General features: G+C 46.6%; 1 protein-coding gene across 1 annotated transcript in view; it reads left to right on the forward strand.

Annotated features, from left to right (window-relative positions):
• LOC136587231 (macrophage mannose receptor 1-like) overlaps window positions 1–25,315 on the forward strand; it is a 327,799-nt gene that overhangs the window by 300,188 nt on the left and 2,296 nt on the right. The window contains exons 22-23 of the mRNA XM_066585788.1: window positions 2,114–2,149; window positions 25,078–25,113. Coding sequence (XP_066441885.1) covers window positions 2,114–2,149; window positions 25,078–25,113 — 72 coding nt within the window. The remainder of the gene's footprint in view (window positions 1–2,113; window positions 2,150–25,077; window positions 25,114–25,315) is intronic.

The raw sequence follows: 25,315 nt of genomic DNA on the forward strand, positions 1-25,315 counted from the left end.
TCACTGGAGGTTAGATTCTTCTTCATGCATTTATTGTTATTGGACATATCTGTTAGGTCTTTTAACGTGTTATTATCTGGTTCATATATCTGTGAGGGAAGATGAAATTACGTACCTAAGGCCCCTGGATTTATCCACGGACCATACCACTGCTTCTGCGCACGTGCCTGTCGCCAAAATGTGGGAAGCATGCGCAAAAGCCGCGGATTGCCAGGGTAATTTACAATCTCCTTGCTTCTGGATACCAAACATAACTGAGAGCCTGGAGATCTCAGGAGGGACCGTGGTTCTTGGTCACGTGATCGCCGTTATCCACTGATTAACGGCGGTCACATAAAAGAAAAAAATAGTTTCACCTCTGGGTCCCAGATCCGATCCATCAAGGGAGGTGAAATTACTTACCTCAGGCCACTGGCAATGTCCCCTGACAGAATCCTCACTTAGCTTTGGCGCATGTTCCTGTCGCCAAAATGGCAGATGCAAGCACAGAAGCAAGAGAGGGCCCAGAAAATTTAAAATCTCCTTGCTCCTGACTACTAAAGGTAGCTGAGAGCTTGGAGCAGTGACCAGTGGCTGCAGTGAGCGATCCCCGGTCACGTGATCGCCGTTATCCAATGGATAATGGCGATCATGTAAAAGTTCAAAGACTGTTGAAGTTTGATGTTCCTTTTGGCTTGGGCCCTATTGTGCATGAGGACATAGGATTAAGACCACAATAAGTATGTCTCTGTACACGGGACAAACAGGCGTATCCATTTTGGGGTGAAAGTATTCATTCCAATGTGTGCTGTACAAAAAAACCCTGTTTTTAAAATGACATAATTGCCAAAAAACGAAAATTGTAATTTTTTTCCCTTCTGCTTTGCTTAGATTCATTCAAAAACTGTGGGGTCAGAATATGCAGTACACCCCTAGGTGAATTTGCTAAGAGATATAGTTTTCAAAATGGGGTCATTTGGGGGGGGGGTACTCAAGGGTTCTACAAATGCGCAATGGGGCCTAAAACACCCTCAAGCAAAATGCCTGTTCTGAAAGCCACCGGCTGCTCCTTTCGTTTTGGACCCCGTTGTGCATAGAGATATAAGATTAGGGCCACAACAGATATGTTCCTGAACAAAGGACAAACAGGGGCATCCATTTTGGGATGTAAATCCTTATTTTCATGTGCACTATAGAAAAATGACATATTTGCAAAAATATGAAATTTTATTTGTTCTCCTCTAAATTTCATGAACTCCTGAAAAGAATCTGTGGGGTCAAAATACTCCTGACCCCCCAGTGAATACATTAAGGGGTGTAGTTTTTGAAATGGGGTAATTTGTGGGGTTATCTATCATTCTGACACTTATCAGCCTTTGCAATCTTAACTTGGTGCAGGAAAGCAAAATGTTCCTCAAAATGTTAACAATCATCGTTAAATTTGTACATCTCTTAAATGGTTAAAAAAACCTAAGTTTTTCAAATGTGCACCCGCAATAAAGTAAACAGATGGAAATATATATATCTCATCAAACGTTTGTACAGTATGTTTGCACATATTTGAGTTATTGCAGTTGAAAATGTGAAAAATATTTTTTTTTCAAAATGTTCCAAATTTTGGCACTTTTAATAAATATACACAAATTCTATCAGTCTGTTTGTACCACCTAAATGAAGTACAACATGTGGCAAGAAAACAATGTCAGAATTACTTGGATATGCAATGCCTTTACGGAGTTATTTAATGTTATAGTGACACATGTCAGATTTCCAAAATTTGGCTCCGTCACTAAGGCGCAAACAGGCTTGTCACTAAGGGGTTAAATGCCTTAAATATCTCCATTGTACGCTGCATTACAAATCTGTTGCTTGCTTGAAAAATATTACAGAATAGTTCACATATCCCATGACCTATCTCTGCATGTATATACAGGTCTATTGTGTGAGCCGGCTCACTGCTCAAAAAAACTAGTGTACATTTTTCCCAATTTCATTTTCAATAAAACAATAAAAGAAAATATCTGTGATTTTGCACACTTTTATCACTTCATTTAACCCGGTGGAATACAAACATTAATCTGTTTTTAAAATACAAAAAATCCCATTTGTAACCTGTTGTGTTTTGTGTTCACAGCTCCGCTGCCCACGGAGAAGCTGGTGGAGATACCAGGTACAGTAAAGAACATCTAGCAGTAATGTATGTGATATTAGAAGGAGCAATTGTAGACTCAGTGGAGACCAGCAGTTGTACAGCAACCACTCATAAAGGAAGTCGTAGGCACATACTGCACATTTATTCTACATCTCACTCCCAAAATGTCTAGGGATGATTAAGGCCGGCTTCACACGGCCGTGACGGCGCCCCCCCAGAGACCCCAATACTTACCTGCGGATCCGGCGTCCCAGGTCCCGCATGACGCTTCGGCACGCATGTGCAATAGAGCGCGTGACGCGCCGGCCGCATCATGTGACACGCCCACACCGTCACATGATGCGCAGGACGCGTAATATGACACGGCTGCGGTAGGCGGGGAAGCGGTTTCACGCTATCTTCCACTGTGCTACAGCGGAAAATACAGTGACGGACGGCTTCCATTGACTGCAATGTAAGCCGTCCGTGCGTACACCCGCGGCAAATAGAGCATGCCGCGGGTGAGGACGGGTGATTTTATGGTGTGGAATTCCGCGGTGGAATTCCGCACTGTAAGCATTGAGCTATTAGGTTCAATAGAACCTTATAGCTGCGGGCAACGCAGCGGATTTCCACCACGTATTACGCAGCGTTAATCCGTCCGTGTGAAGAAGCCCTAACAGATGTTGGATTTTTTTTACTGGACTTATTGTTGCGGATTTGTTTGGGACAACGCTGTCACTATTTTGATCCCAACAGTATTAGATAATTTTTCCGTGTGCTCAAATAAGAGAACAGTGACACAAATATGGGTACTCACTCTGAAGGGGGAGGTTCCCCAATGATGGAAAAATAGTGTGTGACCTCCTCCCTTGGACCCTTCGTTGAGATTATGCGATCTCACCCGGAGGTAGTATATCTTTTTTATTCCAAATGTCAGAGTCACATATGAACAAATGTTGTCCCTCACACAGGAGGTCAAACGGTAAATGCAACGCAATGGATGGCCCTTGTCAAGGCTTCTTTCCTCTAGACATAGAAGATGCCCCCTTGTTACAGTCACATTCCTGGGTATAAATATATCAAGGGACAATACAGAGATCCCTCCCATCATCTATTTATACACAGTTTTCAGAGCGCCCCCTTGTTACAGTCCTGGGTACAAATAGATGATGGGAGAGATCCCATCCTTTGTATTGACCCCTGATATATTTATACATACATATTAGGTCACCCCTCAGCCATCTTGTTTTCTAAACTAAATAGTCACAATCTGGATAACCTCTCTGGGTATTGTAGTCCGCCCATTCCATTTATTACTTAAATTGCCGCCTTTGTACCCGTTCAAGCTCTGATATGTCCTTCCTAAGTACCAGTGCCCAAAACAGTCCACGGCATTCCATGTGTGGTACACAATGTGCATCAGATAGTTAGAGAGGCACTACAGCCATCTTTGCTTGTTCAGGACCGGAGAGTCGTCTTAAGATTGTTATTACATCAGCGTTGGAGCCTCCAGACAGAGTTTCCATCACAAATGTGGCTGAAAATATCGGGAGAAAAAGCGCTGTATTCAGCACTTCTTGTTTTGTCCAAAAGCCAGCCAGCTGGACAGAAAGCAGGCAGACCACATTATAGTCAATGACTGTCCAGTCCAGCGACTGAGTCATTCAGCCATGGGCATTTACCTGTACTGCTTCCTGAACGGAGAAGGAAAGCGGTATTTCCTGCGCAGGTGTGAAAGCACCCTAAGATAACTTGCCACAAAAAGTTATCAGGTCAAGGTAATCTTTGCTAAGTCTGTAGAGGGTCTTCTGTCTATAGGTATTATGTAAGGCATAACTCTATAACTCATTCTCCTTTACAGAAGAGAAGCCCTCACACGGCATGGCCATTGGTGTGGTGGTACTTGTCATTCTTGTCGTTGCTGACATCGCCACTGCAGTCTTCTTTGTAACCTCTCAAAAACTGACCTCCTTATCTTTTCGCCCTCAGCCAGCCGACCTCCCCTCAACATCTCCATATCAGTATCTGGCACCACCATAACCTCCAGACAGCATACCCACTACTTTGGGGGTCACAATGGACTCTGACCTCTCCTTTAGCCCCCACATTCAATCTCTGGCGCAAACATGCCACCTTCACCTCAGAAATATTGTTAAAATCCAGCCATTCCTAACCACGGACATGTTAAAGACACTCATCACCCTCATCCACTCCCGACTCGACTACTGCAATTCACTGTTCATTGGCGTTCCCCGCACCAGACTCTTCCCTCTCCAATTCATACTAAATGCAGCATCTAGACCCATTTTTCTATCCAGCCATTTCTCAGATGCCTCTGCACTATGCCAGTCACTGCATTGGCTGCCCATCCACTGCAGAACAAAATATAACTCCTCACCCCCACCCACAAAGCTCTCACCAGCGCTGCACCACCGTACATCGCTTCCCTCCTGTCCGTACAACACCCAGCCCGCACACTCCAATCCGCTAACACACTCAAACTAAACACCCATTTAATAAAAAAACCTCATGCGCTCGCCTCCAGGACTTCATTAGAGCAACAACGATCCTCTGGAACGCTCTACCCCAATGCATCCAGACAATCCCTGATTCACGAAATTTCAGATGTGCCATAAAAACCCACCTCTTCAGGGAGGCATACCAAATCTCCCAACCTAGTCCCCCTGCCCCTTCCCACAGCTCCCCACGCCTTCCACCCTGCCTATCGCATATGACCTCTACACCTGTACCTCCTTACTGTCCCTACCCCGTTTGCTTCCTAATAACTGACTTCTACATGTAATTACCATAGTGCTTGTCTTCCCCCATGCCTTATCTCCCCCCTCCCTTCCTGTACCTCCTGTATCACCCCCACCCCTTAGTTTCAAACTGATTGTCTACCATATGTATGCTTTTGTATTTGTCTCTGTTCTCCCACACTTGAAAGCATTGCGAAATAAGTTGGAGCTATACAAATAAAGATTATTACTACTTGTGGATTTCAGTTAACTGTAAACTTAACTGGAACAACCCTTGTCAGGCAGCTACTGTCAAGGCAAATTGGATCATGGGAGGCATCAAAAGAGGCATGGGGCACATGACCTGAACATTGTTCTTTCGCTTTACAAGTCATTGTTCAGACCACACATGGATTATTGTGGACTGTTTTGGACATCAGTACTGAAGGAGGACATATCAGAGCTTCAGTGAGTTTAAAGAGGGACAACTAAAGTAATAAATAATGGGTGGACTATAATATTCAGAGAGTTTATCAAAATTCCTGGTCACGCTGTAGAACTTGTCCAGGAAAAGTTTGACAAAAATGTATAGAAACGGTGATAAAATGCTCCTGCGCTCAAACAGTCTGTAGATGACAGTGTAGAATAAATTGTATACCATTTACTTAGAAAGGTGGGTGGGGGAGGGGTTGATAAGCATCCAGCACCCCCCTGGTTGGTCTGAGTTCGCTGTCAAGACAATTAAATGGGATAGATATTTCCAACAAAAATAGTGTTGAAGGAATGATTTTTTTTAAATAAAAACAATGAAAAAGTGACCAAAACAATATACAGAATAAATAGTGGAGGAAGATAAAACCTAATACAATGGATTTCATAGAATCCTAGAATGGTAGAGTTGGAAGGGACCTCCAGAGTCATTGGGTCCAATCCCCTGCTCAGTGCAGGATCACTAAATCATCCCAGACAGATATTTGTCCTGCCTTTGTTTGAACACTTCCATTGAAGGAGAACTCACCACCTCCCGTGGTAACCTGTTCCACTCATTGATCACCCTCATTGTCAGAAAGTTTTTTCTAATATCTAATTTGTGTCTCCTCCCTTTTCGTTTCATCCCATTGCTTCTGCTCTTATCACGTTCCTTTTAGAGAGGGTGACTCTGGCCAGGTCTTGGAAAATTGAGATTTTGGCTCCTTCCAGTAATAGTTCTCCATAAGTTCTGCTTCTTCTCAGGATGTCATCTCTGACTTTAGTAGTAAGCAGCCTGCAGATTATATCTCTGGGTGGTTCATCTTGCCTGGGTCTCGGTCTTAGGGCCCTGTGTGCTCTTTCTACGATGATCTCCTCTAGGTAGTTGTCACCTAGCAGTGTGATAAAGAGCTGCCTTATTGCCCCAGTGACGGACTCCGGTAGGATGGATTCAGGGACACCTTTAATTCAGAGGTTGTTTCTCCTCCCTCGTTTCTCTTGATCTTCCAGCCAGTCGACAATTCGATTTAGATGGCCTTGGCAGGTTGTGAGAGATGAGGTAGCGGCTGTGGTGTAGGTCACCAGTTTCTCCTGTGTTGTTTCCAGCTGCTCCACTCTCCCTCCTATCTGTCTCATCTCCTGTCTAAAGTCCTGTATTTCTCTCAGGAGAGGCTCCAGCGCTCTGGTGAGGAAGTCTCTAGTGATGGGCAGCTCTCTGTAACTTGCAGGGTCCTCATCTTCACTGCTAGCTTTGTCTGCCCTGGTGTTGGAGGTCATCAGCGTGGCTTTTTCCACAGATGATGGAGTCTGATGTGCTGAGGGCGCTGAGAGAAGTGGCTGCGTTTTTTTCACAAAGTTAAGAAACCAGTAAGGTTACAGCAGCACTCCTATATAGATGCCACTACTTAGTGGGGGTGCGAAAGGTAAAAAACAGTGCACGCTTAAAGGGGTGGTCTCGCGAAACCAAGTGGGGTTATACACTTCCGTATGGCCATATTAATGCACTTTGTAATGTACATTGTGCATTAAATATGAGCCATACAGAAGTTATTCCACTTACCTGCTCCGTTGCTAGCGTCCTCGTCTCCATGGTTCCGTCTAAATTCGCTGGCAGCTTGCTTTTTTAGACGCGCTTGCGCAGTCCGGTCTTCTCCATTCAGCACGAGCCGCTTCAGTGTGCTCCCCGCTACAGCTCTTCTGCGCATGCGCAGACGAGCTGTCACTGCTCGGGAGCGCGCTGAAGCGGCCATTCTGCACCATCCTCTGTTAGAGGAAGGTGCAGAAACTGGAGCTGCCCAGCGGAGAAGCCCAGCCCAGCCCAGCCCAGCAGCCCCGAGAAGCCTCCCAGGTAAGTGATGGGTCGGGGGGGGGCTGCCGCTGCGCCGGGCTGCGCCGGGGGGGGGGCTGCCGCTGCGCCGGGGGGGCTGCCGCTGCGCCGGGGGAGCTAGCGCTAGGCCGGGGGGGCTGTCGCTGCGATGGGGGGGGCTGTCGCTAGGCCGGGGGGGCTGTCGCTGCGCCGGGGGGGCTGTCGCTGCGATGGGGGGGGCTGTCGCTGCGCCGGGGGAGCTAGCGCTGGGGAGCCGGGGGCTAGCGCCGGTTACCTGCTGTCTGGTCGGCGGCTGCGGGGCGTCTGGTCGGCGGCTGCGATGCGTCCGGTTGCCATGGAGACACAGCTGGCGGCGTCTCGGGAGCGCGCACGTCGGGCTGCAGCGAGCGACGGGGAAAGAGCCGGCGGCCATCTTGAGGAAACTTTTATAACTTGCTGAAACGCTGGAACGGTAAGTACGAACCAGCTAGAAATGTCATTTACAGGGGGGCTTAGTAATGTGTGTTTAATGGGGGGGACTGGGCAAAAAAAAAAATTAACTGCTTCCTCGAGACATCTCCTTTAAGCTGAGTCCAGACTTCAATGGGCTCAAAATGATACAGTCCTTAAATTGATTGCAAAGCGGCACAGAAGATTGAATAAACAAAAAGGTTGTTCACATCCTTCTTCTCAGAGTATAAAACATACCTTTATTTAAACCATCCAGGTAAAAAATGGCAGAACAGCAACGTTTCGGCTGATAAAACAGCCTTTTTCAAGCTTAATGCCTTAATACACAGACTCCATATTTATAAAACAGATGACCCAATCTCCAACAAACATGAAAACGCACCCAGAAATTACATACATGTGATAGGGCCACGGAAGAGTCCGTCACAGGGGTGAACAGCTGAGAACCACGAGTGCTGGAACCTCACAATCAGGAAGGCGTCATATTAAAGGCATCCCTGATACATCATCAAAGGAAGCGCGGCTACACTCCACCATGGCACATCTCGCGAGATCTGCTATAACTCGAGCATGCATGGGCGGTCACCGACGGGGAACACCCAGGTCCGATGCGTCACAGGTAGGAGGACTTAGATGTCGTCAGCAAAGGGAATCCCGGCTATGGCTCACTAAGTCTACTCCCTCAACGTCCGCGGAGTCTCATGCATGCGCGCGACGCCACCTTCAGAAAAAAAGCCCAAACCGGACACGTCATGGATGGGAGGAGCCACACGAAAGTCTCCATCATCAAAAGAGACCCCTACTGGGTGTGAGATGTAGATTTAAATGTCCTAGAAAAGATGGATAAATAGTGCATCAACACCTAGGTCAGGGCTCAGTGGGGGATAGCACAGGAGAATAACCCCACCGTGCTCAGCCAGTAGGTCATGCAACAACAATAATGTCACTGTCTTGTACTGTATATGAAAATTGCCCGAATAATGTCGAAAAAATAAAAACATGAAAAATTTAAATGATAGAAAAAACAAAACAAGGTAACTGGATAAAGTATCTCTTAGATGAATGTCATCCAAGAGAATACCTTACATCACCATATAACGAATGATGAAAATAAAACCAACAATGTATAGCCAAAACAGATAAATCCTTCAGCCCCACACTGCTGTGTATATGTGTAGCCATGGCTGGCCAAGAAAAGCTCTTGTGTCGCAAATATAAGGAGTGGCACTCCTACCAAAAAGGGAAAAAAGATCATTGTGATACATATCAACTTTATTGAAATAAATGTTTTTGAAAGCCAAGGTTAGTGATCAACCCATAGTGTTTTTATGCCCTGCTATGCTGGGTTTTAATGACCAGAGCCGTAAAAACATGCTTCCTCTGGGGATTAAAGCCCTGCAGGCTCAGGACGTGACAGCTCCATGCTGTCAGTTAGCGAGGTAGCCAACATCCTGGAGCTGTCATGGGGTGCCACGGGAAGCCCTCTCCCCGATCACGCAATTGCATTAAAGTGTATGAAAAGTAAAATAAAGTTTCAGCTCCTCTTATGGATCGGATCAGTATGGGGAGCTGAGGATACTCATGCCCTTCCTCCACAATGTCTCGCGGCGTTCTCGTCCACCATGACCTGATGCCGGTCTTCTGCGCTGGCACGCCAGGCATCATTACGTCACGCACATGCGTAAAATCCTGCGAGGCCCGGGAAATGTAAAAACTCCCTGCTTCCAGCTAGTATCAGTAGCCGAGAGCAGGGAGCTGTCACCGGGAGCTGCTGCATGCGGTTCCCGGTCACATGATCGCTGTTATCCAATGGATAATACCGATGAAGTAAAAGTTAAAAGAAATGTTTAAAAAGAATAGAAAAAAAAGTTTGTTTCATCTCCCCTCATGGATAAGAGCAAAACTAAGAAAAAGTAGCCCCGCGCTGCAGGGGACTTAGAGTGCTGTGATTACACGGAGTTGGAAAACCTCTTGTGGATTGGCCCCAGTATTTATTAAAGCCACGCGTTTCGGCACTTCATCGTGCCTTTTTAAAGCATAAAATACACAATTGTCAAGTATACATATATACACAAATATACACCGAGGCGTCCATCAGCGGCATCGCGCGATACCCTCTGATGTAATCAAAGGGGGGGGGGGGTTCCTCCCTGCAGCATGTTATCACATGACCTCTTTTGGAACACTATGTGCGTTCCAGTTCATCATAAAACTTTATCATACCATGAAAGGATGACAAACAGGCATTTGCTAGTTCTCCGCAGAGGGAGTATGTAGTATATCCCTGTATATGGCACTATATACTGCGCCTTTCTATTGAACAAATATGAGCACTACTTACTTTTCAAGACATAAAACACCAATACATCTTAAATAGAGTACAGTATAAAATTAATGTAATAAATATAGCAAATATAAGTAATATAAAATCCTCGGAGTCACATAAAAACATTTCATTATTAAACATATATAGATAATATATTAAATAGTGTATTAATTAATGATATCGCAAACAATTAGTATTATATAGTTAATGCGTTGTTCGTGTATATTTATGGATTAATGGCAGGTTATTACACAAGATGAATAAGAAGTCATTAATACGGAGCTATTGGGGGATTATGAATATCTGATTAATGTATCTATGATTACTAGAAATGAGCGAACGTACTCGTCTGAGCTCGATGCTCGGGCGAATATTAGGGTGTTCGGGATGCTCGTTACTCGTAACGAGTACCACGCGATGTTCGGGTTACTTTCACTTTCATCTCTGAGACGTTAGCGCGCTTTTCTGGCCAATTGAAAGACAGGGAAGGCATTACAACTTCCCCCTGCAACGTTCAAGCCCTATACCACCTATAGGGAGAGTGTTAGGAGTATTTTAGGCTTAAAGAACCCCAACGGTCCTAGGGCCACATCTAACCGTGTGCAGTACTGTGGAGGCTGCTTTTTGCAGTGTTGCACATTTCTTTTTTTTTTGGTATATCGGCCATGCAGAGCATTGCGCCCTGCAGTAATACTCCAGGGCCAGAAGCGCTTAGGCAGGGACAGAAGACATATTGATTGAATATAGGCAGTGGGCCTTTGCAAACAAATTTGGGGAAAAAAATCTATTTGGGCTGCCTGTGACTGTCCTCAGTGTTCTGGGTCTCTGCTGGGTGTAGTAGTTCTCCAAATTCATACGCAGCCAGCTAAGTGTTACAGCAGGCTTGCGCAAAATTATTTCCTGGCGTTCCGTAAGCGAAGTCAGCCTCCAACCACAGGCCAATAAGCGGCACATTTAATTACAGCGTTCTGTTTCTGCATTACTGGTAATACAGCATGCTGAGGGGTAGGGGTAGGCCTAGAGGACGTGGACGCGGCCGAGGACGCGAAGGCCCAAGTAAGGGTGTGGGCACAGGCCGAGCTCCTGATCCAGGTGTATCGCAGCCGACTGCTGCGGGATTAGGAGAGAGGCACGTTTCTGGCGTCCCTACATTCATCGCACAATTAATGGGTCCACGCGAGAGACTTTTATTAGAAAATGAGCAGTGTGAGCAGGTCCTATCGTGGATGGCAGAAAGTGCATCCAGCAATCTATCGACCACCCAGACTTCTGCGCCGTCCACTGCTACAACTCTGAATCCTCTGGCTGCTGCTCCTCCTTCCTCCCAGCCTCCTCACTCCATTACAATGACACATTCTGAGGAGCGGGCAGACTCCCAGGAACTGTTCTCGGGCCCCTGCTCAGATTGGGCAGCAGTGGTTCCTCTCCCACCAGAGGAGTTTATCGTGACCGATGCCCAACCTTTGGAAAGTTCTCGGGGTCCGGGGGATGAGGCTGGGGACTTCCGGCAACTGTCTCAAGACCTTTCAGTGGGTGAGGAGGACGATGACGATGAGACACAGTTGTCTATCAGTGAGGTAGTAGTAAGGGCAGTAAGTCCAAGGGAGGAGCGCACAGAGGATTCAGAGGAAGAGCAGCAGGACGATGAGGTGACTGACCCCACCTGGTTTGCTACGCCTACTGAGGACAGGTCTTCAGAGGGGGAGGCAAGGGCAGCAGCAGGGCAGGTTGCAAGAGGCAGTGCGGTGTCCAGGGGTAGAGGCAGGGGCAGACCGAATAATTCATCAACTGTTTTCCAAAGCGCCCCCTCGCGCCATGCCACCCTGCAGAGGCCGAGGTGCTCAAAGGTCTGGCAGTTTTTCATTGAGAGTGCAGACGACCGACGAACAGTGGTGTGCAACCTTTGTCGCGCCAAGATCAGCCGGGGAGCCACCACCAACAGCCTCACCACCACCAGCATGCGCAGACATATGATGGCCAAGCACCCCACAAGGTGGGACGAAGGCCGTTCACCGCCTACGGTTTGCACCGCTGCCTCTCCCCCTGTGCCCCAACCTGCCACTGAGCTCCAACCCCCCTCTCAGGACACAGGCACCACCGTCTCCTGGCCTGCACCCACACCCTCACCTCCGCTGTCCTCGGCCCCATCCACCAATGTCTGTCAGCGCACCGTTCAGCCGTCGCTAGCGCAACTGTTTGAGTGCAAGCGCAAGTATGCCGCCACACACCCGCACGCTCAAGCGTTAAACGTGCACATTGCCAAATTTATCAGCCTGGAGATGCTGCCGTATAGGGTTGAGGAAACGGAGTCTTTCAAAAATATGATGGCGGCGGCGGCCCCGCGCTACTCAGTTCCCAGTCGCCACTGCTTTTCCCGATGTGCCGTCCCAGCCCTGCACGACCACGTCTCCCGCAACATTGTACGCGCCCTCACCAACGCGGTTACTGCCAAGGTCCACTTAACAACGGACACGTGGACAAGCACAGGCGGGCAGGGCCACTATATCTCCCTGACGGCACATTGGGTGAATTTAGTGGAGGCTGGGACCGAGTCAGAGCCTGGGACCGCTCACGTCCTACCCACTCCCAGAATTGTGGGCCCCAGCTCGGTGCTGGTATCTGGGGCGGTGTATGCTTCCTCCACTAAACCATCCTCCTCCTCCTCCTCCAACGCAACCTCTGTCTCGCAATCAAGATGTGTCAGCAGCAGCACGTCGACAGCAGTCGGTGTCACGTGGCGTGGCAGCACAGCGGTGGGCAAGCGTCAGCAGGCCGTGCTATAACTACTCAGCTTAGGAGATAAGAGGCACACGGCCCACGAACTGCTGCAGGGTCTGACAGAGCAGACCGACCGCTGGCTTGCACCGCTGAGCCTCCAACCGGGCATGGTCGTGTGTGACAACGGCCGTAACCTGGTGGCGGCCCTGCAGCTCGGCAGCCTCACACACGTGCCATGCCTGGCCCACGTCTTTAATTTGGTGGTTCAGCGCTTTCTGAAAAGCTACCCACGCTTGTCAGACCTGCTCGGAAAGGTGCGCCGGCTCTGCGCACATTTCCGCAAATCCCACACGGACGCTGCCACCCTGCGCACCCTGCAACATCGGTTTAATCTGCCAGTGCACCGGCTGCTGTGCGACATGCCCACACGGTGGAACTCTACGCTCCACATGTTGGCCAGGCTCTATGAGCAGCGTAGAGCTATAGTGGAATACCAACTCCAACATGGGCGGCGCAGTGGGAGTCAGCCTCCTCAATTCTTTTCAGAAGAGTGGGCCTGGTTGGCAGACATCTGCCAGGTCCTTCGAAACTTTGAGGAGTCTACCCAGGTGGTGAGCGGGGATGCTGCAATCATTAGCGTCACCATTCCTCTTTTATGCCTCTTGAGAAGTTCCCTGCAAGGCATAAAGGCAGACGCTCTGCGCTCGGAAACAGAGCCGTGGGAAGACAGTATGTCGCTGGATAGTCAGAGCACCCTCCTGTCTATATCTCAGCGCGTTGAGGAGGAGGAAGAGGAGGAGCATGATGAGGATGAGGAGGAGGGGGAAGAGACAGCTTGGCCCACTGCTGAGTGTACACATACTGCTTGCCTGTCATCCTTTCAGCGTGTATGGCCTGAGGAGGAGGAGGAGGAGGAGGAGGAGGGGGAGGAGGAGGATCCTGAAAGTGATCTTCCTAGTGAGGACAGCCATGTGTTGCGTACAGGTACCCTGGCACACATGGCTGACTTCATGTTAGGATGCCTTTCTCGTGACCCTCGAGTTGCACACATTCTGGCCACTACGGATTACTGGGTGTACACACTGCTCGACCCATGGTATAAGGAGAACCTTTCCACTCTCATACCCGAAGAGGAAAGGGGTTCGAGAGTGATGCTATACCACAGGACCCTGGCGGACAAACTGATGGTAAAATTCCCATCCGACAGCGCTAGTGGCAGAAGGCGCAGTTCCGAGGGCCAGGTAGCAGGGGAGGCGCGGAGATCAGGCAGCATGTACAGCACAGGCAGGGGAACACTCTTTAAGGTCCCTGGACAGCTTTATGGCTCCCCAGCAAGCCTGTGTCACCGCTCCCCAGTCAAGGCTGAGTCGGCGGGAGCACTGTAAAAGGATGGTGAGGGAGTACGTAGCCGATCGCACGACCGTCCTCCGTGACGCCTCTGCCCCCTACAACTACTGGGTGTCAAAGCTGGACACGTAGCCTGAACTCGCGCTGTATGCCCTGGAGGTGCTTGCTTGTCCTGCGGCTAGCGTCTTGTCAGAGAGGGTGTTTAGTGCGGCTGGGGGAATCATCACAGATAAGCGTACCCGCCTGTCAACCGACAGTGCCGACAGGCTTACACTCATCAAGATGAACAAAGCCTGGATTTCCCCAGACTTCTCTTCTCCACCAGCGGACAGCAGTGATACCTAAGCAATACGTAGGCTGCACCCGCGGATGGAAGCATCGTTCTCTGTCCCCATCAAAAACGGGAACATTTTTGCTTCATCAATCTGTGTATAGTATTCATCCTCCTGCTCCTCCTCCTGAAACCTCACGTAATCACGCCGAACGGGCAATTTTTCTTAGGGCCACAAGGCTGTCATATAATTTTTCTAAACAATTTTTATACGTTTCAATGCTCATTAAAGCGTTGAAACTTCCACGTGAACCAATTTTTATTTAAACTGGGCTGCCTCCAGGCCTAGTTACCAATTAAGCCACATGGGTTTCACCTGCCCTTTTTCTGAGGTACATTAGTACGGTTGGTACACCAATTTTTTGGGGGCCCTCGCCTACAGTGTAATCCAATTAATTTTTTGCACACCTGCATTACAGCTGACGTTACCTCAGCTGTGCTGGGCACTGCAATGGGATATATTTATGTACCGCCGGTGGGTTCCAGGGAGCCACCCATGCTGTGGTTCCACACGGAGTTGTAACTACATCTGTTCACTTCTAAAGAACCCCAGTCTGACTGGGGCATGCAGTGTGGGCCAAAGCCCACCTGCATTAAGCACGACATTACCTCAGCTGTGATGGGCAATGCAATGGGATATATTTATGTACCGCCGGTGGCTTCCTGGCACCCACCCATGCTGTAGGTCCACACGGAGTTGTAACTACATCTGTCCACTTCTAAAGAACCCCAGTCTGACTGGGGCATGCAGTATGGGCCGAAGCCCACCTGCATTAAACATGACGTTACCTCAGCTGTGCTGGGCACTGCAATGGGATATATTTATGTACCGCCGGTGGGTTCCAGGGAGCCACCCATGCTGTGGTTCCACACGGAGTTGTAACTACATCTGTTCACTTCTAAAGAACCCCAGTCTGACTGGGGCATGCAGTGTGGGCCAAAGCCCACCTGCATTAAGCACGACATTACCTCAGCTGTGATGGGCAATGCAATGGGATATATTTATGTACCGCCGGTGGCTTCCTGGCACCCACCCATGCTGTAGGTCCACACGGAGTTGTAACTACATCTGTCCACTTCTAAAGAACCCCAGTCTGACTGGGGCATGCAGTATGGGCCGAAGCCCACCTGCATTAAACATGACATTACCTCAGCTCTGATGGGCACTGCAATGGGATATATTTATGTACCGTCGGTGGATTCCAGGGAGCCACCCATGCTGTGGGTCCACACGGAGTTGTAACTACATCTGTCCACTTCTAAAGAACCCCAGTCTGACTGGGGCATGCAGTGTGGGCCGAAGCCCACCTGCATTAAACATGACATTACCTCTGCTGTGATGGGCAATGCAATGGGATATATTTATGTACCGCCGGTGGGTTCCAGGGAGCCACCCATGCTGTGGGTCCACACGGAGTTGTAACTACATCTGTCCACTTCTAAAGAACCCCAGTCTCACTGGGGCATGCAGTGTGGGCCGAAGCCCACCTGCATTAAACATGACATTACCTCAGCTGTGATGGGCATTGCAATGGGATATATTTATGTACCGCCGGTGGCTTCCTGGCACCCACCCATGCTGTCGGTCCACAAGGACTTCACAATAGGGAGTTGAACCTGCCTGTGTCTATGAATTAAAAAGCCCGGTCAGGTTGGGGCCTGCAGTGTGGGCCGAAGCCCACCTGCATTTAATCTGACGTTAGCTCTGCTGTCCAGGGCACTGCAATGGAATACGTTTATGTACAGCCGGTGGGTTCCAGGGAGCCACCCATGCTGTGGGTGCACACGGAATTCCCATTGCGGAGTTGTACCTGGCTGTGACTATTTTTAAAAAAACGCGGTCGGACTGGGGCATGCAGACACCTTGACAGAATGAATAGTGTGTGGCACATAGGTTCCCCATTGCTATGCCCACGTGTGCAGCTCCAGATGGAGGTGGCACAGGATTGGATTTCTCATTGCTTCTGTACAGCATTGTGGGCTATCGCCCCGCCCCTTTTAAAGAGGGTCGCTGCCTAGCCATGCCAACCCTCTGCAGTGTGTGCCTGCTTTTCCTCTGGCAGACGCACTTATAAATAGACATGAGGGTGGTGTGGCATGAGTGTAGCTGAAGGCTGCGCAGGGACAGTTTGGTGTGCGCTGTGGACACTGGGTCGTGCGGGGGGGGGGGGGGGTTGGGCAGCATGTAACCCAGGAGAAGTGGCAGCGGAGTGTCATGCAGGCAGTGATTGTGCATTGTTGGAGGTAGTGTGGTGCTTAGCTTAAGGTATGCCTTGCTAATGAGGGCTTTTCAGAAGTAAAACTTGTTGGGAGGGGGGGGGGCACTCTTGCCGCTATTGTGGCTTAATAGTGGGACCTGGGAACTTGAGATGCAGCCCAACATGTAGCCCCTCGCCTGCCCGATCCGTTGCTGTGTCGTTCCCATCACTTTCTTGAATTGCCCAGATTTTCACAAATGAAAACCTTAGCGAGCATCGGCGATATACAAAAATGTTCCGGTCGCCCATTGACTTCAATGGGGTTATTCGAAACGAACCCTCGAGCATCGCGAAAAGTTCGTCCCGAGTAACGAGCACCCGAGCATTTTGGTGCTCGCTCATCTCTAATGATTACATTTTTTCTAATATTTCATTAAATCCATGCGGGGTTAAAGCCTTCAAATGAAATATCTGGTACATTTCTTTCCTCCTTATTGCCGCTATTGATCTTGATTTTACGTGTTCTAGCGGTGTCACTATTAACCCTTTGTAATCCTGATTGTGAATCTCCCCAAAACGCCTGGAAACGCTGTGCTGCTGATGGAAATATTTTTATATTAAACCTATGGTGACACGATGTGTACTTGTTGTTCTGCCTACATATCTGCTGCCGCACGGGCATTCTAACATATAGTATACATTACTGGTTTCACAAGGTTTATTCTGTTTCATATGAGTTGTATCACCTCCCTGTTGAATTTTATTCCTTTTGTGCGCTAAAAGTGGGCAACATTTCCATCTTTTTCTGTAGCGCTTTGAAGCTCCCTTGGTATTAGATGCTGACTTTGGTTGTTAAATGGGTTAACCCCACTTTTTCTCTTCTTTGTTTTTCTAGCGGGATTGGGGGGGGGGGGGGGTGTAAAGTTCTATTCCTTTTAAAAATTATCCTCGGGTCTTCTTCTAGGCTCTTTTCACAGTATGGATCCCCCTGCAGTATATTCCAGTTTTTTCTTATAATATTCCTTATTTCCCCGTTGTTACTGCTATATTTAGTCAGATGTATAGCTGGTAGTCTCCTGGACTCCTCTGATGTCCCATCTTCTACTTCTTTCTCTTATTTTGAAGTTTCATATCTTCTATTAAGCTTTCCAGGTATCGTTTTTCTTTGAAGTGTTCTTTGATTTTTGTCTGCATCTCAAGTTCTTCTTCAGAGGAGCAATTTCTATGAATTCTTTTTACTTGGCTATATGGTATGTTATTTTTCCAGCTTTTCGCATGGCAGCTAGTATAGTCTAAATAGCTGTTTTTATCAACCTTTTTGAAGTGTGTTTTAGTATGAATGATGTTATTACTACAAAATAAAACTAGATCCAGGAAGATTATTTGCGTTTTCTCAATTGTACCTGTAAATCTTAAGTTCATTGTATTTATATGTAAATCATCAATAGAGGACGTAAGGTCGCCTTCTGTGCCTTCCCAAACTAACAAAGTATCATCTATAAACCTCCGGTGTAATTTAATCCTTGCATCTTGAAAAGCTTCCTTTTCCAAATAACCCATTTAAAGGTTCATGAAAGATGGGGCAAACTTGCTGCCCATCACCGTCCCGTGAGTTTGAATATAGAATTCATCATTATATACAAAATAATAGTTTTTTTAAATGAAATCTATGGATTTAGCTTTAAAATACTTTTGATTGGATGGCATAAGTGGATCATTATCTAGATACCATTTGACTGCTGTTGCACCTAAATTATGGGGTATGTTATTATATGGAGCGACTACATCTAATGGGCACCATATATATTCTTGTTTCCAGTTACATTTAGGGATTGATTCCAGCAGATGTCCTGTGTCTTTAATGAATGTGGGGAGGTTTGATACATACTTCTGTAGTATTGTGTCAATGTATTCAGATAGATGGCAGGTTACAGAATTTATTCCCGCAATAATGGGTCTTCCAGGCGGGTCGTGGATGTCTTTATGAATCTTTGGGATATGGTATTTCCAGCTCTATCTGATTGGTGCAGATTGCTTCTTTGTTTGATAGTCCTCCCTCTTGTAGGGCTTCATTAATAAATTGATGTAGAGGTTTATCTCTGATGTGGGATCTCCACCGATTTTCTTGTAATGTTTATCGTTATTAAGTAAATTGAGACTTACTTCATGATAACGATTATCATCCATTACAACTATCCCTCCCCCTTGTCGGCTCTTTTTATAGTTAACCCTGTATTATTACTCAATTGTGTCAGTGTCGTTTTTTCACTAGAGGTTAGATTCTTCTTCATGCATTTATTGTTATTGGACATATCTGTTAGGTCTTTTAACGTGTTATTATCTGGTTCATATATCTATGATGGGAGATGAAATTACGTACCTAAGGCCCCTGGATTTATCCACGGACCATACCACTGCTTCTGCGCACGTGCCTGTCGCCAAAATGTGGGAAGCATGCGCAAAAGCTGCGGATTGCCAGGGTAATTTACAATCTTCTTGCTTCTGGATACCAAACATAACTGAGAGCCTGGAGATCTCAGGAGGGACCGTGGTTCTTGGTCACGTGATCGCCGTAATCCACTGATTAACGGCGGTCACATAAAAGAAAAAAATAGTTTCACCTCTGGGTCCCAGATCCGATCCATCAAGGGAGGTGAAATTACTTACCTCAGGCCACTGGCAATGTCCCCTGACAGAATCCTCACTTAGCTTTGGCGCATGTTCCTGTCACCAAAATGGCAGATACAAGCACAGAAGCAAGAGAGGGCCCAGAAAATTTAAAATCTCCTTGCTCCTGACTACTAAAGGTAGCTGAGAGCTTGGAGCAGTGACCAGTGGCTGCAGTGAGCGGTCCCCGGTCACGTGATCGCCGTTATCCAATGGATAATGGCGATCATGTAAAAGTTCAAAGACTGTTGAAGTTTGATGTTCCTTTTGGCTTGGGCCCTATTGTGCATGAGGACATAGGATTAAGACCACAATAAGTATGTCTCTGTACACGGGACAAACAGGCGTATCCATTTTGGGGTGAAAGTATTCATTCCTATGTGTGCTGTACAAAAAAAACATGTTTTTAAAATGACATAATTGCCAAAAAACGAAAAATGTAATTTTTTCCCCTTCTGCTTTGCTTAGATTCATTCAAAAACTGTGGGGTCAGAATATGCAGTACACCCCTAGATGAATTTGGCCGTTTTGGCCACTCAAGGGCTCTACAAGTGGGCAATGGGGCCTAAAACACCTTCAAGCAAAATGCCTGTTCTGAAAGCCACCGGCTGCTCCTTTCGTTTTGGACCCCGTTGTGCATAGAGATATAAGATTAGGGCCACAACAGATATGTTCCTGAACAAAGGACAAACAGGGGCATCCATTTTGGGATGTAAATCCTTATTTTCATGTGCACTATAGAAAAATGACATATTTGCAAAAATATGAAATTTTATTTGTTCTCCTCTAAATTTCATGAACTCCTGAAAATAATCTGTGGGGTCAAAATACTCCTGACCCCCCCAGTGAATACATTAAGGGGTGTAGTTTTTGAAATGGGGTAATTTGTGGGGTTATCTATCATTCTGACACTTATCAGCCTTTGCAATCTTAACTTGGTGCAGGAAAGCAAAATGTTCCTCAAAATGTTAACAATCATCGTTAAATTTGTACATCTCTTAAATGGTTAAAAAAACCTAAGTTTTTCAAATGTGCACCCGCAATAAAGTAAAGAGATGGATATATATATATCCCCGAGGTCCCCGTCTGCGCATGCGCGCCCGATGTCAATCATCGGGCGCGTGCACAGAGGGGCTCAAGCCCAGGGAAATTTAAAATCCCTCTGCTCCTGGCTGCCATGTGTAGCCCGGAGCAGAGGGATGTCACTGGGGACATGATCACTGTCATCCAATGGATGACAGTGATCATATATAGTAAAAAAAAAAGTGTAAAAAAGTTTTTTTTAAAAAGTGTAAAAAGTAAAAAAAAAGGTTAAAAAATCTTACGTCTCATCACCCCCCCACGGATCATATCCGTGAGGGAGGATAAATGACGTACCTAAGGCCCGCGGATTTATCCGCGGACCTTACCACAGCTTCTGTGCATGCACCCGTCGCCAAAGTGGCGGACGCATGCGCAAAAGCTGTGGATTGCGAGCGTAATTTAAAATCTCCCTGCTCCTGGCTACAAAACTTAGCCGAGAGCCTGGAAATTTCACGGAGATCCGCCGTGAGCGGTTCCTGGTCACGTGTTCGCCGTTATCCAATGGATAACGGCGATCACGTAAAAGTAAAAAAAAGGTGAAGCTTCATCTCCCCTCACCGATGCGATCGGTGAGAGGAGATGAAACTTTTTTTTTTCAATCAATAGTTTTTTATTGTTTACTGGTAAAGGTTACAGAGATAGAAAGAAAAATCACGTTTTAAGTATTAACAGTTTACGTAAATCTTGTGTACATGGCATTCATTTATGCATATGAAAGCATTAAAGGGGTTGTCTCGCGGCAGCAAGTGGGTCTATACACTTCTGTATGGCCATATTAATGCACTTTGTAATATACATTGTGCATTAAATATGAGCCATACAGAAGTTATTCACTTACCTGCTCCGTTGCTAGCGTCCCCGTTGCCATGGTTCCGTCTAACTTCGGTGTCTTCTTGCTTTTTTAGACGCGCTTGCGCAGATGCATCTTCTCCCTTCGGCTGGTCTTGGAAGCATCGGCGTTTTGGCTCCGCCCCCTTGTACGCATCATCGCGTAGCTCCGCCCCATGACGTGTGTCGGTTCCAGCCTCCTGATTGGCTGGAATAGGCGCATGACGGGGGCGGAGCTACGCGATGATGCGTACAAGGGGGCGGAGCCAAAACGCCGATGCTTCCAAGACCAGCCGAAGGGAGAAGATGCATCTGCGCAAGCGCGTCTAAAAAAGCAAGAAGACACCGAAGTTAGACGGAACCATGGCAACGGGGACGCTAGCAACGGAGCAGGTAAGTGAATAACTTCTGTATGGCTCATATTTAATGCACGATGTATATTACAAAGTGCATTAATATGGCCATACAGAAGTGTATAGACCCACTTGCTTTCGCGAGACAACCCCTTTAACTGTATTCGTAACCATTAGTAGATGAAACTTTTTAACGGAGGCCTCCGTATTTGCACCCCGACGCGATCTTCTTCTGTGAACTTTCCCGGATTCTGCGCATGCGACCGCCGGCAAAACACTGGACACATGCGCAGGAGTCGGGGAGCCCAGGAAATTTAAAATCTCCTTGCTCCCAGCGACCATCGGTCGCTGAGAGCCTGGAGCAGTGACGGCTGGCCTTGTTGAGCGGTCCACGGTCACGTGATAAAAAGGTAGCGATCTACCTTTGGCCGGTCTCACATGACCGGATAGGAATTACGGATTCCGCATGCATCTGATCTGCGCCATTACGCAGATCAATCGCATTGGATTACACAATTCCGCTCACATTAGCGGGTCGGAATTTCGTAATCCCCTTGCAGAAAAGAGAATGCAGCAGGTTCTATTTTACTGCGGATATCCGCAACATAGAGCTCATTGTGCTCCGTGGTCGTGGATATACCCGCTGCCCATACGCAACTACATTGCATACAGTCTGCGGGTGCCTGCGTCATCGCTAAGTAACGGTGCGGGAAATGCAAACAAAAAAAAAAGTACTTTGAATGACCGCCTGTGTGAGTAGGCAGTTATGCACAGTACATTACGCGGCCGTACGCAGGGTCACAGCCAGGCTAACACATGGGATCCGCTGCGGGCCTCCGCAAGCGGATTCCGCCTACGGCTGGGTGAGCCCGGCGTTATTCAGACCGCTACCTGTAATACGCAATTTACAAGAAGCCCCGGGAACGCTCGCCTTCCTGCAGTTCCAGGAGCAGCTTGTTGAGCGTCTTCTGTGCGAGACCGCCAAACCTCCGCAAGTTTACAGAGACTAACAGAGCTCCACTTTTTACACCCCATCCCTGCCGCTGAGGTCAAGAAATACCCCCAAAAAGCATGAGAGGAGGGGCGATACCCGGTTTTATTGCCCCATGTGCCCATCCCAACCAGCCTCCGTAATTACCCCTGTCTTCGGAAATACTACACAGTTCACATTATTACTTTTATCTAAGATTTGGGGAACGCCGAAAAGGGTGCAGAGTGTGTGTGGGGGGGGGGTGGAGGGAGGATTTTTTTAAGGTGTCAATTTTTATTCCGTACAAGTGGGCAATGGGTCCTGGAATTTATTCAGTTGTGCCCAGAAATCCAACGGGTGTTCCCTCCATTATAGGCCTAACCATGTGTCCTATAAGTAGATTAAGGCCACAATGGGTATGTTTTTGAACACAGGACAAACGGGGGTATCCATTTTGGGGTGAATGTCTTCATTCCTATGTACACTGTACAAAAAAAACTGTTTTTAAATTGAAAAAATTGCCAAAAAAAATGAAAATTGTAATTTTTTCCTTCTGCTTTGCTTAGATTCACTCAAATACTGTGGGGTCAAAGTATACAGTACACCCCTAGATGAATTCTTTAAGGGGTCTAGTTTTTAAAATGGTGACATTTGTGACGGTTCTTTATTGTTTTAGATGCTCAATGGCTCTATTAGTGGGCAATGGGGACTGGAATTTATTCCGTTGTACCCTGAAATCCAACGGGTGTTCCTTCCATTATAGGCCTAGCTATGTGTCCTTAAGTAGATTAGGGCCACAAGGGGTATGGTTCTGAACACGGGACAAACAGGGGTATCCATTTTGGGGTGAAAGTCTTCATTCCTATGTGTGCTGTACAAAAATAACAGTTTTTAAATTGATACAACTGCCAAAAAAATGAAAATTGTATTTTTTTCCTACTGCTTTGCTTAGATTTATTCAAAAATTGTAGGGTAAAAATACACAGTACACCCCTAGATAAATTCGTTAAGGGGTCTAGTTTTCAAAATGGGGTCATTTGTGGGGGTTCTCTGTCGTGTTGGCCGCTCAAGAGCTCTACAAGTGGGCAATGGGGCCTAAATCACCTTCATGCTAAATTTCAGTTCTGAAAGCCCCCGACTACAACTTACATTTTGGGCCCTGTTGTGCATCCAGACAAAAGATTAGGGCCACAATGGGTATGTCTCTGAACACGGGAGAAACAGGAGTATCCATTTTGGGGTGCAAGTCTTCATTCATGTGTGTGCTGTACAAAAAAAGCAGTTTTTAAAATGATTGAATTGCCAAAAAAATGAAAATCACATTTTTTTCCCTTTGCTTTGCTTGAATTCATTCAAAAACTGTGGGATCAAAATGGGCAGTACACCCCTAGATAAATTCTTTAAGGGGTCTAGTTTTTAAAATGGGGTCATTTGTGGGGGTTCTCTTTGGTTTTGCCCGCTTAAGAGCTCTACAAAAGTGCTATGGGGCCTAAAACGCCTTCAAGCAAAATTTATGTTCTGAAAGACACCGACTACTCCTTTCATTTTAGGCCCCGTTCTGCATCCAGACATAAGATTAGGGCCACAATGGGTATGTTTATGAACACGGGAGAAACGGGGGTATCCATTTTGGGGTGTCAATCCTCATTTTCATTGGCACTACAGGAAAAAAATATGTCTTTAAAATGACATATTTGCAAAAATATGAAATGTTATTTTTTCTCCTCTAAATTTAATTAATTCCTGAAAAAAAACGGTGGGGTCAAAATACTGATGACACCACTCAGTGGATACATTAAGGGGTGTAGTTTTTAAAATAGGGTCATTTGGGGGGGTATCTATTATTCTGACACTCATTAGCCTTTGCAAACTTGGCTTGGTGCTGGAAAACAAAGTGTTCCTCAAAATGCTGAAAAGTAATGTTTAATTTGTACGTCATCTAAATGGTTAAAAAAAAACACAAAAGTTTTTCAAATGTGCATTCAGAATAAAGTAAACAGATGGAAATATATATCTTATCAAAAAATTGTACAGTATGTTTGGACGTATTTGAGATATTACAGTTGAAAATGTGAAAAAATGACAATTTTTTCAAAATTTTCCCAATTTTGGCGCTTTTAATAAATATACACAAATTATATCAGTCTCTTTTTACAAACAAAATGAAGTACAACATGTGGCAAAAAAAATGTCAGAATCACTTGGATATGCAAAGCCTTTACGGAGTTATGCTACGTTGAACGACGCATGTCAGATTTCCAAAATTTGGCTCCGTCACTAAGGCGCAAACAGGCTTCGTCACTAAGGGGTTAAGGCGCAAACAGGCTTGGTCACTAAGGGGTTAAATACTTTACATATTTCCATTCTACTCTGCATTACAGATCTGTTGCTTGCTTGAAAAATATTACAGAATAGTTCACATATCCCATGACCTATCTCTGCACATATATATAGGTCGATTGTGTGAGCCGGCTCACTGCTCAAAAAAAAACTGGTGTCACTTTTTTGCTAATTTCATTTTCAATAGAACAATAAAAGAAAAAATAAATGCAGTTATAAAAGGATGCAAAATCACTGAACACGGTGGAATACAAACATTAATCTGCTTTTAAAATACACAAAAATCCCATTTGTAACCTGTTGTGTTTTGTGTTCACAGCTCCGCTGCCCACGGAGAAGCTGGTGGAGATACCAGGTACAGTAAAGAACATCTAGCAGTAATATATGTGATATTAGAAGGAGCAATTGTAGACTCAGTGGATCCCAGCAGTTGTATAGCAACCTCTCATAAAGGAAGTCGTAGGCACATACTGCACATTTATTCTACATCTCACTCCCAAAATGTCTAGGGATGATTAAGGCCGGCTTCACACGGCCGTGACTGACTCCGCCGCGGA

This window comes from Eleutherodactylus coqui, chromosome 12, assembly GCF_035609145.1.
Source record: "Eleutherodactylus coqui strain aEleCoq1 chromosome 12, aEleCoq1.hap1, whole genome shotgun sequence".
Lineage (NCBI taxonomy): Eukaryota > Metazoa > Chordata > Amphibia > Anura > Eleutherodactylidae > Eleutherodactylus > Eleutherodactylus coqui.